Source organism: Ostrinia nubilalis, chromosome 28, assembly GCF_963855985.1.
Source record: "Ostrinia nubilalis chromosome 28, ilOstNubi1.1, whole genome shotgun sequence".
NCBI classification, from domain to species: domain Eukaryota; kingdom Metazoa; phylum Arthropoda; class Insecta; order Lepidoptera; family Crambidae; genus Ostrinia; species Ostrinia nubilalis.
The window spans coordinates 415,994-435,763 of NC_087115.1; the positions used below are offsets into that span (position 1 = coordinate 415,994).

Genomic DNA, 19,770 nt, shown 5'->3' on the forward strand with positions numbered 1-19,770 from the left:
GGCACTTATGTTATATTTAAAGCTTATGTCGCCTTCACAGCTCAAAATTACCGCTAAAACTTAAACAGGGTGCTGTTAAAATCAAATATAGATCGTTTCATCCACGAAGACGCGCCCCACCATTCTTCCGCGAATGTTTGAGTGTCATCGGTACACGCTAATGCTCCATGAGTGCACACGCACACTACAGTAATGCCTTACGGCTTGCTCGGACCACACTCCCCGCACCCCGCGCGACCGGGACCACACATTGCTGGGGCGCGTCTTCTTGGTTGAAACGATACTTCACACGTAGTCAGTGTAGTTTTTTTACAGATTCGATTTCAAATGTAACATTATCGAAACTAGGTAAAAATAACGCACATACGCACGTCTTAGAGTATTATAAATGACTCTGATCACTAAACACGCCCTGTATATCACTTGATTGTATGAAAATTTTGACAAATTGATTTTCAATTTCATTAATTCATTGGGGAACTCTCTCTGTGGGCTGCAATATCTCAGAAAAGACCATAGACAAAATAAGAAGGTTTTTAGCAGTAATATCGATGGTGTTAAGGCAAGTTTTCCATTAATTTCGTTTAGAAAACATTTGGATCTTACAAATGAACTTCATTTGGAGATAAAATATTGTTTTCTACACAAAATTAATGCTGAAATTGTTTGATAGATCGATATAATGTCCATCTTTATTGTATTTAAAGTTAAACTAAAAAAAACATGATAAATGAAAAAAGTGAAACTATTTCAGAAATGTCAACTAAAATTAGTATAAAAGTCGTTAGATTTCAAAGAAATAGAGACGTATTTTGTTACTTTTGGAGTTTAATCCCAATTTGAACTAAAAAAGCTCAAAAATTACGTCTTCAAGAGTAAAATTTTCAAGTCCACTTTGAATTAAATAAAAAAGAACATTACACGATCACTTTGAAATAAAATAAAATATCTATATACAAAGTAATGCTACACAAACACGATACGCGAAAAATCCACGAAAATTATGAAAAACTGATAAGTCAATTAATAAAACATAACCCTTCTGGCGTAGTCGGGAAATAATATGATCGTGTGTACGCAGCATTAGTTTTAGCACTTACGAAGTACCAACTGTTAAATGTTTCTAAAACAATCATACCAACATTGACGAAAGAATTTCTGCTTATCAAAAAAGTTTTTTGTTAAAATTTTCCCATATAATAAGTGTCTAACATAAAATAATAATTTCTAAGAGTTTTTTTTTACGTTTTTCCTAGAATATATTGCAAGTCAGTTAAAACTTAAAATTAAATGGCATTATAATAAAAAGGTGGGATAAATGTCTTTTTTTATAGCTATTTGTACTAATAACTTAATTTTATAATAATATGGCATAGAATTTCTTTGTATTTACACTAAAAACTAGCTATTTCGATGTTCTTTCAGTACTTTGTAGTTTTTTGTCGGTCTTTTAGATGGAATTAAAGGACCAAACTAAAATCGTTGTTCAAAATATTTTACAAGAGACCACAGTCTTTTTTGAGCAAACTCGTGGCTTTTTCTTGTCTTTCCAAAAGACTGTAGAAGACCCAAGACTGTAAGTTTAATTTAGATTTAAGTTTGACTTCTAACTTTAGCCAACAATATACTTCGAGTCTGCTGCAAAAATACCGTGGTCTACTCGACCTACTCAGAAGACCAAGATTGTAGACCAAAAATACCATAGTAGACCAAAGCCCTGATGTCTAATTTTCACAAAACTGACAAGTAATGTTCGATCAAAGACCAAAATACTCAAAGTCTACTCGGTCTACTCAACAGAACCCATGTCTATTAAACAGACTGGTCCATCCAAAAGCTTCCCCAATTACAAGAGTAGCCAAAAACCGTGGTCTACTACTGAGTAGACCGTGGTCTACTACTGAGCTGACCTTGTCTACTGAGACCAAGGTCTATTAAGCAGACTGGTCCATTCAGAAGCTTCTCAGTCATTAAAAGACTATGTTCTACTCGGTCTTCTCAGTAGACCAAGGTATATTTAAGCACACTGGACTTCCAGAAGCTTCTTTGACTTTAAAACCAGCCGAAAACTATGGTCTACTCGGTCTTCTCAGTAGACCAAGGCATATTTAAGCACACTGGACTTCCAGAAACTTCTCCGACTTACAAAACCAGCCAAAGACTATGGTCTACTCGGTCTTTTCAGTAGACCAAGGTATATTTAAGCAGACTGGACCACCCAGAAGATTCTCCGACTTTAAAACCAACCGAAGACTATGGTCTACTCGGTCTTCTCAGTAGACTAAGGTATATTTAAGCACACTGGACTTCCAGAAGCTTCTCCGACTTACAAAACCAGCGGAAGACTACGGTCTACTCGGTCTTCTTAGTAGACCAAGGTATATTTAAGCAGACTGGACAACCCAGAAGCTTCTCCAACTTAAAAACCATCCGAAGACTATGGTCTACTTGGTCTTTCGCAGACTGGTCCTCAAATCCCCGACTTACAGCAAAAGCCGTTGCCTCCTATTGTTAGTGGATGACGTGGTGTTACTCATAGATCTGTGTTTCCTCAGTAGATGCTTGTGGCGTGGATCCAACATGGCGGTGTATCCGGCCGGCGAGCACAGTTCCGGATACTTCTGGTAGAAGGCGCGGTAGCCTTCGTGGAGAAGGTAGACCTCGGGGTAGTTGAGATGAGGGTAGTTTTCCTTGTTCTTTGCGCGGTCGAAGGAACGTAAGTAGCGCGATCTGAAAATGGAGACGCGGTTTAGTGATATGTTCAAAGAGTGTAAAGTATAGTATACTACTTTTGATTTTTTTGTAACAAATGAGTTTGCAAGGCTGAGTTGCACTTTAACTTTGACAAACGTCAAAAATCTGTCAAACTCCATACAAAAAGCACCGGTTATCGTTATAGTTACGGTCAAAGTTAGGTGGTCCAACTCAGCCTAAGTGTCAAAAGTTAAGTTGACTGAGTTTTTTCAGTCGCGACAGCAATATTTTTATTTTATAAATTACGCGCGTGATAAGGATGGGTAGTTAGGGGTCATTGGACGAAATTCTGTGTGCTCGGCGACCAGACTTTAGACTTTTAGAGGTTGCGAGCGTGTTTGTGTGAGCTTGTGTATTGTGAGTGAGTAGTAGGTGTCTGCTTGCTAGTATCGGGACTATTCCCACCTCTCGTTCCCACCACTGCAACTCCTGTGTAGCCAGGATCTACAGCTTGACCGCCAATAAAAACCCAACCAGTGAAGGTCAAGTTTGTCCCGGGGGAAAGTTAAACTGTCATTGGACCCGCAACGAAATTAATCAGAATAACATAGGAGTTCGAAATTAAGGTGTGACTTCCCTCCTTTGCAAAGCGGATGACAGGTGACAAACAAACAAACAACAAGGTGCTTGCTACTGTATGTACTTACAGATTAGGCCCTCGTTCCCTTGAGAACTCGCAGTGAAACACCAGTACACTGCTGGGAGCCCGAGGAGCGCTCTGAGCCAAGTCTTGCACTTGCGCGTGCGTGTATAGTTCGGTCGCCGAGCAGATAGAATCTCGTCCAATGACCCCAAGCTACCCATCCTTATTACTCGCGCGTAATTATATCACTGTCGCGACTGTGCGACGGGCGCCCGCAGTGAGTGTGCGAGCGCGACAGCAATATAATTACGCGCGAGCGACAAGGATGGGTAGTTAGGGGTCATTGGACGAAATTCTGTGTTCGGCGACCGGACTTTAGAGGTTGCGAGCGTGTTTGTGTGAGCTTGTGTATTGGATGAATGAGTAGTGGCTGTTTTCTTGTTTATAAATATGTGTACTTACAGATTAGGCCCTCTTTCTCTGGAGAACTCGCAGTGAAAGACTAACACACTGCTGGGAGCCCGAGGAGCGCTCTGAGCCAAGTCTTGAACTTGCGCGTGCGTGTATAAGTTGCGAGCTCCGGCAATGTGACCGCCTTCGAACTCGTACGGGTAGCGGCAGTCTATGACCTGGGAAAGAAATGAGGGAATTAGTACTTGATAGCGCATTATCTATACTAATACATATTATAAATGCGAAAGTAACTCTGTGTCTGTCTGTCTTGCTTTCACGCCTAAACCACTGAACCGATTTTGATGACATTTGGCATAGAGATAGTTTCGAGTCCCGGGAAAGGACATAGGATAGTTTTTATCCCGTTTTTTGAAACAGGGACGCGCGCAATAAAGTTTTTCTGTGACAGACAAAATTCCACGCGGGCGAAGCCGCGGGCGTAAAGCTAGTAATAGTATAAAACAAAGTCGCTTTCCGCTGTCTGTCTTATCTTTAAAACTACGCAACGGATTTTGATGCGGTTTTTTTAATAGATAGGATCCCGAAAAATGTGCTTTTTAAAAGTCAACTCACTCGAGCGAGACTTTGCAGTTTTTAGCCTTAGATAGAATTAAAAGACCGAACCAAAATCGTCGGTCAAAATATTTTACAAGAGACCATAGTCTTTTTGGGCAAACTCGTGACTTTTTCTTGTCTTTCCAAAAGAGTGTAGGAGACCCAAAACTGTAATATTCAATTAGATTTAGGTTCGACCTCTAATTTAAACACACTCTCACCTGATAGTCAGAGACGATGTGGTCAAATTCTCCTCTCAGCAGTTGAGTAAGTGTCTCTGGCGCTATGCAGCATAGCGGAGCGGAGAGGTAGCGGAGCGGAGAGATAGCGGAGCGGAGTTACTGTGTTTGTCCATAACAGCGGAGGTAGGTTGTCAAAACCTGTCTCCGCTACGCTCCGCTCCGCTCCGCTAGTGACTAATAAACTAATTTAAACAAACTCTCACCTGATAATCAGACACCACGTGATCAAATTCTCCTCTTAACAGTTGGGCAAGGGTCTCTGGTGCTATGCTTCTGAGGTCCGCGTGTTCTCCCTCGGCCAGTGGTAGCGCGAAGGGACGGCTGAAATCGCCTATTAGGTCCGGTTCGATTGCCGCTGGAAAAAAAAGATTAATTATTAGGACTGCTGCTAAACTTGACCTTCATTGGTTGGGTTATTGGCGGTCAAGCTGTAGATCCTGGCTACACAGGAGTTGCAGGTGGGAATGAGTGGGAATAGTCCCGTAAAAAATGCTGCTATACTCAATATCATCGCTAAGTTCTAACCGTCAAAATTATATATTTATTTGCATCACGATAATATAACATAAGGTAGATCGTTTTCTAGCTTTAAGCCTTCTTAAAGCTAAGTAGATCATTTATTAGAGAGGAGGAGCTACTGATTAAGTAATCACGAGCTATCAAAAATCAAGTCATGAAATAAATATTACAAAAAAATAAAGTAATTCAATTGCCTACCAAAGAGCATCAATCAAAACTGCCCAAAACTGGCTTACCGATGTTGAAAGTTAAAAGACGATAATAAGTTTATTGCTTCCATAGCGTAGGTAAATACCTAAGATAATTTCTGTGACGATCGAAATCACGCGAGCAAAAATAAAGCCATAACAGACAGCAACCGAACAAATAATGGTGAATAGTCTAATAATAATAGTCGGCCGTTTGGTGTAGTGGTTCAGAACGGACTACTATGCCAAGAGGTCCCGGGTTCGATTCCCGGCCGGGCAGAAATTGAAATGATGAATTTTAATTTCTGTGACGGGTCTGGGTGTTACTATGTATAATATGTATGTATTTAAAAAAAAAAGTATATAAGTAGTATATCCGTTAAGCTAGCACCCATAACACAAGCATATTAATTGCTTACTTTGGGGCTAGATGGCGCTGTGTGAGATTGTCCAAAGATATTTATTTATTTATAATAATAAAATGAACAAATTAAAATTTCAAATACTTACATCTTGCCAAAGCAGACATGATAGAAGCATTATTCTCCGAGAATGCTCGCTGAAGTACTGGCCTCTGAACCCTCTCAACATCCGGAGTCAAAACGTTAGATTTCCTCCTCTTATTCACCACATCCTCATCCTCAGACCTTTCTGTCCTTTTCTGAGACTTCTTCTCTTGAGGATTCTCCAAAATGGATAACAGAGACACTTTTACTTTACTGCTCTCCGGGTTAAAACTCAAACTCCTGTGCAACGCTGGCCGTTTCAAAAATCCTCCAGGTATAATACTGTCCTTTATCTGCCCAGAGAGTAAGTCGTTGAAGTTGGCCATTTTTGGTGAGTTCGATGCCTCTTCGATGTCTAAGAACGGTTCTTCTAGTTCAGATATGAATCCACTTTCCATAGATGTGGTGGATTCAGACGTGAATAACCTAAGTTTGCTGGACGCAGGAGACGAGAACGAACTCATGGATCCGATGCTGGAATCGCTCCTTTCGTGTCTTAGAGGATTTTTAGTTGGTGTTTCGGTGAATTTTAGAGACTTTTTCACTGACAAATTACTGGTCGCTGGTCTTTTGGCAGCTGGTGAGGTAAACTCGAAGTTTTCGTCTTCGAAATTCAACATTCTAGTTGCGTTTGCGTTTGGTCGGTTAAAAGAGGTGGACTGCTCGCTTTCTGCGATCGGAGCACCAAATACAAAGTTTCTAGTGTCGACTTTTCTGTATGCAGACGTTCGACCCCTAGATATGATATTTGGGCTGTCCGTAGAAATGATTTCGTACTTAGTACATTCGTCAAAATTGTCGTTTTCAAATTCTTCTTCGAGGTCGTGTAGCGTTTCGAAGTCCGGGTCCATTTCTGTGTCTTTTTCAGGGACGTAGATGTCCTCTTTCTTTTCTAAGTGGTAGGGTTTGGTGGGGAGGGTGTCGGTGAAATCCAACTGTAAGAAAATAAAAAAATGATGTTATTAATAGTATAGAAAAGGTGTTACTTGGCTTTTAAAGTAGAGCAATATAATATCAAACTGTCACATTTATTGAGAACGCAATTGCAAGGAGTAAGAACAAAACAAAACGTTACCCATATGAATATTTGTACTCATTTCCGAGTCATTAAAAGTTTAAATAATACGATAGTTAATTTTAACTGTAGGTTAACTGGCAGAGAATGCCTTACGGTAATAGGTTCGCAATATGGCATTATTATTCAAGATTAAATAAATTAAAGTGTAAGCCAATAACTACCTTTGTTGTGGACCAGTTGCTCGTTTTAGTCGACTGGAAGGTCTCACCGAACGAACAATCTCTGGTCTCCTCCTCCACATCAAGTTTGACGAACGTCTCACTGAACGACAACTCATTCTCCTTATTAGACATCTTGAATTTTGACCGTTCCTCGAATATCTTTGTAATCTTACTCGTGCTCCTTTTAAAACTCCTGCTCGTCAACGGAGACAGTGAATTTCTGTCTATTGACGGTGAATTCTTCAACCTTTCAATAGACGGTGAGAGTTTTCTAAGTAACGGTGAGACGTTAACGTTCTGTATTTCCCCGAGGATTCTGCGCTTGGACGGTGTGGCTATCGGTGAGGGTGTCTGGTTGAAGTTCAAGGAGTGTGGGTTCATTTTAATTTTGTAGTTGTGGGAGGACGCTTCTTCTTGCTTCCTTTTGGTGCCGCTGTTGCCCGAGTTGATCCTGAAGCTCTCGGTGATCAACCTGGAAAGATAGAGATTGTATTGTTAGTTTAATTTAAAAATTGACGAAAACTATCATTGAAAGACTTATTCTAGTGTACAAAGTTTTGTTTCAAGATTCATATTCATTTATTCACTTCAAATTCATATTAATACTTTGTAAATATTGATTGTCTTCTAGTGTATGTCTTGTTGGTTGTCCTATTAAATAAATAAATACATATTTGCAATAAATATAACATGATACATAAATACACACAATAAACTAATACTACAGCAACTACATATTGGATCAAATTAAATAGAGACATTTAATAAAATATATACTGTATTCTTAATACCAACCATTTTTAACAAAATATAAGACAACTTCAGTTATAGAAATCAACAAGTAAATTATTTTCTATCAACACTACTGAAGAGTCACAGTCAGAATCACAAACATGAATGACTTAGTTTAACATAATACTGTATTTATATAACTGGCTAGTGGGTCATTAAATAATTGCAAATTATAATAATTATCATTAAAACTCTGTAATTAGTGCATCATTTTTCATAAGGATCATTAATTAAGATGTCATTTAGAGTTTGAAGTGATTTCACACTGGAAATGGAGTTTAATGGGATATGAAATCATCATTAATTATGCAATTATTAGCAGGGAAGTGTAGCTCTTATACAATATGGTGTATTATGGTGTTTTGTTGATAATAAGAGTGCTACCTAATATTAACGATTATTTGTGTGACCATCCATTCTAATTTTATTTAGAAGTGTTAGGAAAAATGTTATCTATGAGAGTTAATCTCCAGAATCAAGTAAGAAAAGAACTGCTATGTACTAAATCAATTGTTTTTATCAATAAGTATAATTATCCTTGCCAAGAAAGGTACAAAGTTAGTTTTAGCAAAATTACAGGTACTTATTTATACCTTAGTTACTTTGTATTTACAAAGTTCGCAAGGAAAATGAATGAACCAGTACCTATATACTTAGAAATTGATATTTTTAACAAACCGAGCACTTCTACTGTCTAATAAAAACGTGTGAAACTTTGTTGACCAAACTCATTTATTGATTGGGGTTTGATCCATTTTAACCCTTTAAAAAACTTCGTTTCGTCACGAAAACAGGGAATAAAGAGTAGATAACAATGATAAACCCTTCGTCGATCCCTGAAGGGACTTTAAAAGGCGATTTTTTTTCGTCGCGGCGCCGAAAGGGAACCGAATGTACCGATATATCCTATCACCAGTCGTAAATAAATCGAAAAACTGGTTCCAAATACCTCCGCGCCCTTCCCGAGACCCGGCTCGACACATTGTTCACTTTATATCAAGAAATACATGAGAAACACACAATACAATGACCGAAAAGGTTAATGATACCGCACCCGATCGAAATTTTTGACTAATTTCCCATGTGAACACTTTGATAACACTCGAAAAGCGCACCGAACATGATTATTGTAACTTTTTAATAGAATGCAAAGTGTAAAACTAGAAAAATAAGGTAGAAAACATTTTATTGTGAATCATCGAAACATGTTTCGCGCGCTTTGCTTTTTTCACGCGAAACGTCAAATGTCAACGTTCGGAAACCGGGCATCAGCTGTTCGCATGTTGATTGAGAAATCGCAACAAGTACAATTTTTGCAAAAATGGAAAATCGATTTGACAATTTTATTACAGTAATTTTTAATACAGTAATTAATTACACTTAAAAATACTTTACATGATATTATAAATAAATTTGCTGCCAAAAATCTATAAATTATTCAAATTAGTTCCCAATAACCGTTAAATCTCATTCTTTAACAGATAAATCCCAAATATATTCAGCATCTTCGATTCATAGCAATTACTTGCATCATCATGACAATAGCAGCGCAAGAGTCGCGATCGTTGGCGATCAATATTCAACGCTTTTCTACGCAGGGGTGTCGGTCGGGCGTGTTATTTTTTTGAATAAATATACTCAACAGTTTTGTACGGGTTTTAACGGATTTTATCATTAATTCTTGCGAAACGTTTTGTTTTTTCAGAATCAGAATCAGAATCAGAATCAGAATTTTATTTGCGTAAAAACATGGTATATAAAGATGTTACATGGTATATATAGAATTCAGTAGTGCACATGTTTCGCCATTACAAATAGCATGCAAAATTACAAAATTACATTTCAGTCAGTTAATTAATTATTTATATTATAATAAGTATAGCAATTTAATTTTACATACATTAATATTAGGTTTTAATGTCAATAAAATCTTTAATGTCATATATTCTTTTGTCAATAAGCCATTTATATAATTTTGATTTGAATTGGTTAATATTTAATTGTTTAATGTCATTAGGGATATTATTATATATCTTTGTACACATTGTTAGGCAACTATTTTAACCATGAAACAATAAAAAAACTTTTTTACTTTTAATTTGTTTATAATTTCCCACGGATATGTCCTATTAAACCCTTATTAGTAAAAGTTCTTCTGTTTCTCCAGTAAAATAAGTATGCCGTTAAAAAAGAAATTCTTAACATAAAAATGCGGCGAAGAACTAAAGGCTTGTATTATTTTATTAAATAAAAATATTAAAAAACAGGAATAATTTCTTAACTTTTCTTGAACAGAACAAGTTTTCAACGTATTTCCAGATAAAGCGAATTCTACTGGGGTTTCGAACATACCGAAACCGGCAATTTCTCTTTAGCCCGTGCTCATTCAGTCCCAACAATGGCTGCAGTGGCTGCACGTCTTATCAGGGGTGCCTTTACTGCCTTTGTCGTCATAACGGCAAGACGTGGGGTCAAAGTGAAATGGCAACGTCTCAGCCCTTTTTAACGGTCCGTGACGTCACTTAATGTGAGGTGTGATTTGTTTAGCGCACGCCAGACTCGAATTTCTGGGAGAAACAAAGCCGATTATGCAGTTTGAACTTTGAAGTTTATAATGGGACCAGAAAATCAGTGACTAGGCGAAGCGAACGCAAAAGTTTTCGACTCAAATTACCTATGATATTTTAATCCTACTATGTAATATTATAGATGTGAATTAGTTTCTGAGTATGGAGGTGATGGAGGTCTGTTAAACTCTGTTACACTTTCATGCAAAAAGCACTGAACGGATTCCGATGAAACATTTCTGTTATTGTTTACACATCAGAATAAGATACACTTTAAATGCTAAGCTATAATTTTAACGATATTAAGTTAATTAGTCAAAATTACAAAGTGTCAAGTATATCGGTCTTTTTGTGACGAGCAAAATGTAGTGTTTAAGCAAGAGTTATTTTCATTCTGCCCATTAAGTGTAACTGAAAAATTCAGTTTCTCAATTTGTGCAATTACCTTCAGGTAAGTATTTCAAAGGCTCAGTACACAATTAAGTGCAGCGCCTCGTCAAAATACTTTTGTTTAGCAAAAAAACCGTTTCGAACCGACACGACTGGAACTCGCTTTTTCGGCATCCACAAAGGCGATGCACCACTTGTGTCTCACACAAAAGAACATAACGAACGGTGATTTACATAAACATTTTCGAAAACCCTTCCGAGAGCATCCCTTTCCCTTGCACTCGTCAGTTACTGATTGCCGTTTAATATAACAGGTTTCATTGTTCGCGGATAAAGAACTCTTTCCTGGCATTGTCATTAATGTTAAAAAAGTGCTAAAGAAAGTGAGCAAAATTTTTTTTGCAAAACTGTTGCCGTCGATTCTTGAGACTCTTCTAATATCCTACAAAATATATATCTTAAATATAAATATATCTTTGGACAATTTCACACAGCGCCAGCTAGCCCCAAAGTAAGCAACTTAATGCTTGTGTTATGGGTGCTAGCTTAACGGATATACTACTTATATACTTTTTTTTTTTTTTAAATACATAAATATTATACATAGTCACACCCAGACCCGTCACAGAAATTAAAATTCATCATTTCAATTTCTGCCCGGCCGGGAATCGAACCCGGGCCCTCTCGGCATAGTAGTCCGTTCTGAACCACTACACCAAACGGCCGAAAAGTTTGTAAGATACACAAATAACTTTGTTTATTTAAGGAAAACCAACAGCGATACCTACTAGCATAGTATTAGTTACAAAAAATTTGGAAATGAAAGACCTTGAATCTTATATTAGACTTTTGAATGTATACAATTTGATAAAAAGTTCAAAGCTATCTTTCCCATGTACCTACAGATAAGATAAAACGTCAGCACCAAATTATTGAATCCGTTAAAACTCCCAAGTCCCAAATTGGAATATTTGGAATCACTTGGCGAAAACCGTTGGGGCAAACCGAATATATCACTTATGACATTGGTTGGGCAAAAAGCTCCAGACATCTGGTGTAACTAAATATAGCGGCAACCACAAGGTTGCAGGATATCAGCTCAAGTGAGCCGAGCATCCTGTTTACAGTTTGCAGGAAATGTGACGCGTATCATTGTTTTACGTGGAATATGCTTCAGGGAATGATAATTTAATATCGAAGAACTTACAATAAAAATTAAATGCGATTTATAATCTCCTCTATCAGTATCCTATATTAGTAAATATAAATAAATATGCTATAATAAGGCTCGTTTGCATAATTTTTCCCTGTACTTTTTGTTTTATTAAGAACCAATTTTAATTTTACCTGATAGTAACCCAAGATAGATCTTTGATCAATTAAAAAAGTTTATACCAGCTATTTAATTATTTTTTCAATAGTATAAGCCCAATATGAAAAACAAATTACGCTCCGTTTCTTCAGAATACTTTATCACCAGTACACTATAATCCAACTCCAAAAAAGCGATTAGACTATTATTTACCAAACCAAACAGTAAATCCCCGACCCCTATCAGAACAAAAAAATTGTTCGTTAACGGTTAACCGTCGTATCGACCGGCGCTCGCAGCGAATGCAGTCGGTGCAATTACTGTTGCTATTGCACCATAACGATTGTAATTAGAAGCGTTATGCAACTGATCGGTTATTCTAATTATCAATTATACTAACGAATATTTAAATTAATTAGCTGCTAAACGTCCTTAAAATGGAAACAACACTGCAATCCTTTTAGGGTGGTTTTTAAGTCATGGTTGTTAAAGAGTTGTTTTAGTAAAAAGAAGGTTATAAATAAATTATGACACAAATTAAGGAAGGAAAACTTTGTTTGATTTACATCTTTCAAATAAATACAATAACACAACACAATTTTAAAGATTTTCTTCAAGTTCAGACTATGATGTAGTTGCATTAGTAATGTTGGTGATATTAACGAATTTTTTTGACACAAACGAAGGAATCAAGGGTGACCAGGCTATCGAAGCCATGAATGAGTTATATCAACCGAAACGATTACATAACAGTTTTTTCGTATCAATAATACTTGGGTACTTACAATTTTTATCGCACGTGCAATATGGCACGCGACAAACACCCACGTATATTTCATGCTAATGTGAACTTTAAATGTATAGGAATAAGGAATAGCTGCGCAGGCGCCACTTTCGCATGGGGGAGTATATCAATAGGGTTTCAACAGATGGCTGTATGGTTGGAATAGCGCGATAATGTTATAGAGTTTGACAATTTGGTAACAACAGCACAATAACAGAATGGTTGAAATGTTTAATATTAACATAATAGGGGTTCATTAAGTAAGTGCGGCTTAAATTATTTTAACATTGAGGCAAGTAAAATAAATAAGTAACTTATCAAAAATCATACATAAAATAAAAAAGAAAATGTAAATAATTTAATTTCCGTACCACTAAATAGTGCCACACAATTCAAATCATGTTATTTTTTTTTTTTAAATACTGCTAGAAAAATGTGGTAATCTAATAACTGTCTATCAATCTCAAAATCCGTTGCAACAAAAAAAAAACAACAATAACAATACCGGTAGCCACCGTTAAACCGGGTCAAAGGTGCATCCTAAGATATCTGGCGCGTGCGGGGGAGGCAGCTGAGATTGTTGTTACAATGAAGCAAGTAACAAGTGCAATTTCCGAACGCAGCTGGAGTTTTTTTTTAATCCTTGCAGGATTGGGGATTGATACAATAAGACGTAGGGGATATCCCCTAACGTGGCTTTGAAAATCAAAAGTGCATTTTCTTGACGTAACGGTTTCTTGTGTTTGGCGAAGGCAGTTTGTAACAGACAGTATAAAATAAAAATTTAATATTTGCTGACAGCTGGTAACTAAGGATTTGTGGGAATAAACTTACACTAGATCATAAACCACATCGAAAATAAACAAGTTTAATGAAATAAATAAAGTTCTTAGAACATTTTGCACCGCGCCATCTAGTTGCAAATTAAGCAAAGGTTGCTATGGGTGGGTACCAGACTCATACAAAATATGGTTATTTTTAAATACACACACTAAATCACACTAATACATAGACTAGACATCTCCACAACCATGTGGAAGTTGCCTTCGACCCCACAATTTCTTAAGAGGCTAGTTAAAAGTTAAATTGATTAATGGTTTTTCACATTATGGTAATAACGCACACCTTTACACCCATTAACGATCATTTATCTTTGATTTCTAACAAGCTTTCTTCAGAAATTTAACTCAAACATGTGGCCAATCCCTTAATCTCAAAAATAAATTAAAGGCCAATCACAGTCAATTTATCAAGGATAGACACCCTCGCATCCTACTATAGAACAGCGCGTGCCATACCAGCTGCACCCACAATAGCAATCACGACAAGTGAATTGCAGCTGTAAGAACAGCTGTCTTGAGATGCTACTTAACAATTACTGGCCTATTTAACAAAAAAAAGTTTTTGATCAGTTTTTTTTCGCGAACGATGACCTCTATCGGAAGGAAGGCAGATGTAAGGTAAGATAGCCCAACAATAGATAGGTGTTTGGGGTATAACGCCTTTGGTCAGCTGTAAGAAGTAATTTATAGTGATGCATGATGCATTTTATAAGAATTGGTAATCAATTTATAAGAAAAAGAGATAAGGCATTTTTTTAAAACCAATAAGCTTTTTTTGTTAAAAAATTGCAACGAAAACAATAACAAACATGATGGTAAGTAAAAAAAATTTTTTTGAGACAACTCAGTCTTTTGGATCTCCGGAACCGGAAGCGCACGTGCGCACGCGCTCAGATATTGGACTGTTCAATTGAGATCATCCAATTGAGTCATTCACATTGAAATACGGCGGTACAATAGTGTTTTGACTATTATCGGTAAGAGGTTTGACACCGGTGAAAGTGGGTCTTCGTGTGATAAGAAATGGCATTCAGAAATAATAAAGAACAAAAATAGATGAACCAGTACTTTTGCACATAACAGTTATTATTAACTTTAATGCTAATGAATGTACAATGAAATTTTCAATTTATGTCATCTGTAGGTTTAAACCATTTGTTTCCCAAATTAATAAATTAAATTATGAAGAATATTTTTATTACAAAAATATTTTTCATAATTTTTACTTAAACCAAAAATCTAATTTCTGCACTTAACTCATTTTGCACCCCAATCAAATCGGACCTGTCATTACAAATGTCAAAATTCGAACGCATTTCGGAACGAAGCCATAAACAAATTTATTTACATATTTCTAACGCAAAGGAATCACCACACATGCAGGCGCGCGCGACCGTTACCGATCGATGATGGCGGTATATTGTACGATGTCTGGGGGTGGTATTATGACGCAGTGGAAAAAATAGTTTAATTGACTGTAAAATTAATATGGGCATTTTTTTAATGTTTAAAGCTAGTTTTAACACTAAGAAATAAATTATAGATTAGTTAGCTGGATGTTATAAATGTCAAAGTAACTCGCGTAAGTAAGTTTTTCGTGACTAAACAGCCGAGCCAACTTTAATTTTGGTACAATATTGGATCGACGCAGTATTATTATTAATTTAAGTAAGACCAAAAAGCAGTAAATTGGACCATAAATTAGGTATAGCGTATAGCCAATACTTGTCAATATCTTTATTACCATGCTGTTCATAAGGAAAATAAAGAAAATAAGCTAAATAAGGAAATAAACTTAAATTAATAAATGTTGGGTCACAGGAAGCGCTAAAAAATAAATTATACGAGTAAACCAAATCTAATCTAGTTCTAAGAGCTAGTTTGCTACTAAAATTTTATTATAGTATGAGATGTACTTAAATAAATTAGATTTGAAAGGATCTGGCGAATGATAGTACAATATAATTGAAAGTGCTCAAATGACAGTGCTCCACACAAGCGGCGTAATAACGCATTCATCTTGCAACCGCAGCCGCGGACCGCGGTTAGGGCTGCCGAGTGGTTGAAGTCGCCAAGTTAGGGCTTCTAGTTAGGTACTAGCTTTTGCCTGTGGCTTCACCCGCGTGCAATTCAGTTTGTCAAAGATAGTCAAAAGCCTGTTACCTATGTTATTCTGATGTATAAACAACAATACTTACTGTAATGTTTCATCAAAACCTGTTCAGCAGTTTTTGCGTAAAAGATTATCAAACATACATCCGTACAAATTTTCGCATTAATAAATTTCAGTAGGATAGTAACTTTTGCCCGCGGATTAAAAAAAACTCATTTATTTCTGCTTCACTTGAAATTCAATTTGTCACAGATAGACAAACTTACTTGACACACAGATTAACTAAATCGATCCCTCCATCCATTCTAATAATTTTTCAGATCATAACTATCACAGAAGGCCTAGGATGCGACATGAAATGATAAATCTTTATCAAGGTATTTTATCGATTCTACGCGATAAATCGATAAGATTTTATCACAGCGCGCATTCGTAGCCCGGCTGGCCTTATTGCGCATCGCAGCCCTACATAAAGCAAGGTTTAAGTGCTGACGTAGGGCCCTAAGACATGGGGGTACTCAAGCTTATATCCCTTTCCGCAGGACGTGGACCGTCATTTGAGTGCGTATTCATTCTTTGATTATACTACAAGGCTAATAAACAAGCAAACTAATCTAAAATCTATAGTGATGTAGCTTTGTGATGTTTTACGTTTTGGACGCTTTATCAGTTGGACCAATGTTGATCTTGTTACATAATCGTCGGTTGTTTGGTGTAGTGACTAGTGGTGGTTCAGAAAGGACTACTATGCCGAGAGGTCTCGGGTTTGATTCCCGGCCGGGCAGAAATTGAAATGATGAATTTTAATTTCTGTGACGAGTCTGGGTGTTTTCTATGTATGTATTTACAAAAAAGTTTTTAAGTATGTTTATATCCGTCGTCTAGTACCCATAGTACAAGATTTGCTTAGTTTGGAACTAGAGGCGCAGTTTAAAATGTCCAAGGATATAATTTATTTATTATAATAAAGTTTAGTATGCGTACAAGATTTCCACTGAGAGAGAAAAATGTGCACCTACAAGTGAAATAGGGAGTCACATCGATTATGTTATTTTTATTACTTTTAGAAGAGAAAGAGTTTTGAGAATACTATGAACCTGATTTTTTTTAATCCTATTCTGTTTATGGCCAGGTAAATTAAAAAAAGAAACTAAGATATGACATATAAATAAAAGGAACCACCGCACTGCCCCCCTAGACAAAACGCACTTTTTGATCGAATCGAAAATCGAATCCGTCATAACTCCATACAAAAAAGGGGCTTTTCGACCACTTTTCGACTGGTTTGCGATTATAATTTGCACTTTGTCTAGACCCACTGGTATGATGCAGCTTCTTTGTAAATACTTAATTTAATAACAACTCTTGAAAATTGTCAATAACCAGTTTTAACGAACTACTGGAGTGTGTCGGAACCAGAACCCAGTTCAATGGGTACTTAATGAGTGACCACACACAGTGAGGCATATGGCTGAGGTAAAGTATACTAAATACCTTAAGTTCAACCTCTTTTAGGCTGAGTTGCACCACCTAACTTTAAAGAAAGAAAGATACATTTATTACAATGGACATCACACAAATACAGGCAATTACATAGACATGACAGTGGCACGGGTGCCCTCTCAGACGCATAACATTTTTCATCATAATTTAGTTTGGCATAACAGTATTGGCATAAAGTTTTTTCGCATAAACTTTGATTGGCATAGTTTTCTAAATGCATAATGGTTTCTTAGGCATAATAATAACTTTCTCTAATTTTCAATACCATAATTTAAAAAATCATAAATGCAAATAACATAATTATTATATTCCTAAAGTTTGTTTTGAATAAAATACGATAAACATAATTTAATTATTTATAACATTTAAAGTCTATAAAAGCAACCAACATTGAAGAGTAATTAATTATGTATTTGTGACGTTGCGAACGATCCTCTTTCCACCTTTACACGAGTACTCTTTCGGCCTATTTTGTAAAAACTAAATTATCTGTGTCATTGTCATTTTTGTTCCTAATTTTGACCTGTCTCTTAGAAAACTTAAGCTCCTGAAAATACATTCTCGAATCCCTCTTATCTTTTATTACGCACATATTATACAGTCCACGTTTCTTTTCCAACATTAAGCTTGCCTGGTCTGGAATTATGTAGATCCCGACTGGCCGTGGTCTCTTCTACGTGGTACTAGTCTGCCCTATACTAGAGTGTAATTTAAAAGCCGGAGGCGCGGAGGGAGTGCGGTCCTCGCTCGCTGTAACATATATCCGGCAGCCGTGCGAGCTGGAGCGGCTGAGGCTGGTCGCCGAAGGCGACCAGCAAGCCGAAGCTGCGGAAGCGAGCATGGCATGCCGGGTATATGTTACGCCAGAGCGAGAGGACCGCACTTCCCGCAGCGCTGGAGATAAGGCAATCCTAATGCTTGCTTGCATGCATGCTTGCTGCTTGCTTGCATGCTTGCGTGCTTGCTGCTTGATTGCATGCTTGCTGCTTGCTTGCATGCTTGCTTGCTGCTTGCTTGCATGCTTGCTTGCTTGCTGCTTCCTTGCATGCTTGCTGCTTGCATGCAGGCTTGCTTATTTGCATCCTTGCTTCCTTGCAGCTTGCTTGCATGCTTGCGTGCTTGCTATGATTGCATGCTTGCTGCTTGCTTGCATGCTTGTTTGCATGCTTGGTTGTCTATTTATATTTGTTAACTTATATTTTATATGAATAACATTTTTATATTTCATATTTGTTAACATTATGGTATTTTGTATTATGAATGGTAATATTTATGGCATTGGTTTAGATGCCAATAAATGTTATGCCTAGAAATCGTTATTAAAAAAACAAGAATACAGAAAAAATATATACTAAAATATTATTATAATAAAAGTGGTTATGGCAAAAAAAATATGCCTTATGATTTATACTGTATGAACGTTATGCGAAATGATGAGTATGCCAAAAAACTTTATGCACTCTTAAATTATGACAATATTTTTTATGCAACCGAATATGGACCCCAGTGGCACATAATAATGGAACAAGAAAAAAAAAAGTAAAAACAACAGTAAACTGAGCAGTGCCACCCACTCACCAACAAGATGCCCACTGCAACGGGACCCCACTCAGCATATGCCGTGGCCCACGGTGACGAAGGCCACGGCGCTGGTTTTCAGTGTGCCCCATGCCCCATTTAACTTCTCAGCACTTGCCAAAATGTTTGTCTCGAAATGCTGGTATGGCAGAAAAAGAATAAGACATAATTGTATTGTATAGGCCCTTAAGAGCATTTGACGATTTGTAAGTACTAATTTCATTAGTGTACACAAATAAAGATAATTTTGATTTTAACCGTAACTGTAATGATAACCGGTGTTTTTTGTATGGAGTTTGACAGGTTTTTGACGTCCAAACAAACAAAATTAAATATTTTATCTTTAAAATATGGTTATAGGCATAGGTATTATGTTATTCTGATGAATAAACAATTACTGTAAAGTTTCATCAAAATTCATTCAGTAATTTTTTAGTCAGAGCGGAGTAAAATTTTATGTTCAGTTTTTTATTTTTTATTTTATTGTGATAGGATTCAAACTAAAGTTTGGTCATAATAATATGCGTATATTAGGCTGGTTTGCCCAATATGGCGGAAAATGAAGCATTTCGCGTGATCGACGCGCCATCTGTGGCGGTATGCGGGAGGTCTGTAACATGGTGTTATTATATTATTAACTTAGTATAAATAGTGGGCTAAATACATTTATTACACGCTGGGAGACATCCCCTGCATTATTAATATTGTCATCATCAAATCATTTAGGCCCAGAACAGACGGTGAAACGCAACTGCAACGATACTGCAACTGCTAGTTAATTTTGAGTTGCATCTAAGTTTCTGCCATAGCGTCCGTTGAGAGACCACACATGACGCAACCAGTTTGAAAC

General features: G+C 36.8%; 1 protein-coding gene across 1 annotated transcript in view; it reads right to left on the bottom strand.

Annotated features, from left to right (window-relative positions):
* Positions 1–2,234: 2,234 nt before the first annotated feature.
* LOC135085522 (M-phase inducer phosphatase-like) overlaps positions 2,235–19,770 on the bottom strand; it is a 35,116-nt gene continuing 17,580 nt past the window's right edge. The window contains exons 2-6 of the mRNA XM_063980308.1: positions 7,040–7,511; positions 5,805–6,735; positions 4,791–4,942; positions 3,800–3,966; positions 2,235–2,730 (exon numbers count right to left, since the gene is read on the bottom strand). Coding sequence (XP_063836378.1) covers positions 2,484–2,730; positions 3,800–3,966; positions 4,791–4,942; positions 5,805–6,735; positions 7,040–7,511 — 1,969 coding nt within the window. The 3' untranslated portion in view covers positions 2,235–2,483. The remainder of the gene's footprint in view (positions 2,731–3,799; positions 3,967–4,790; positions 4,943–5,804; positions 6,736–7,039; positions 7,512–19,770) is intronic.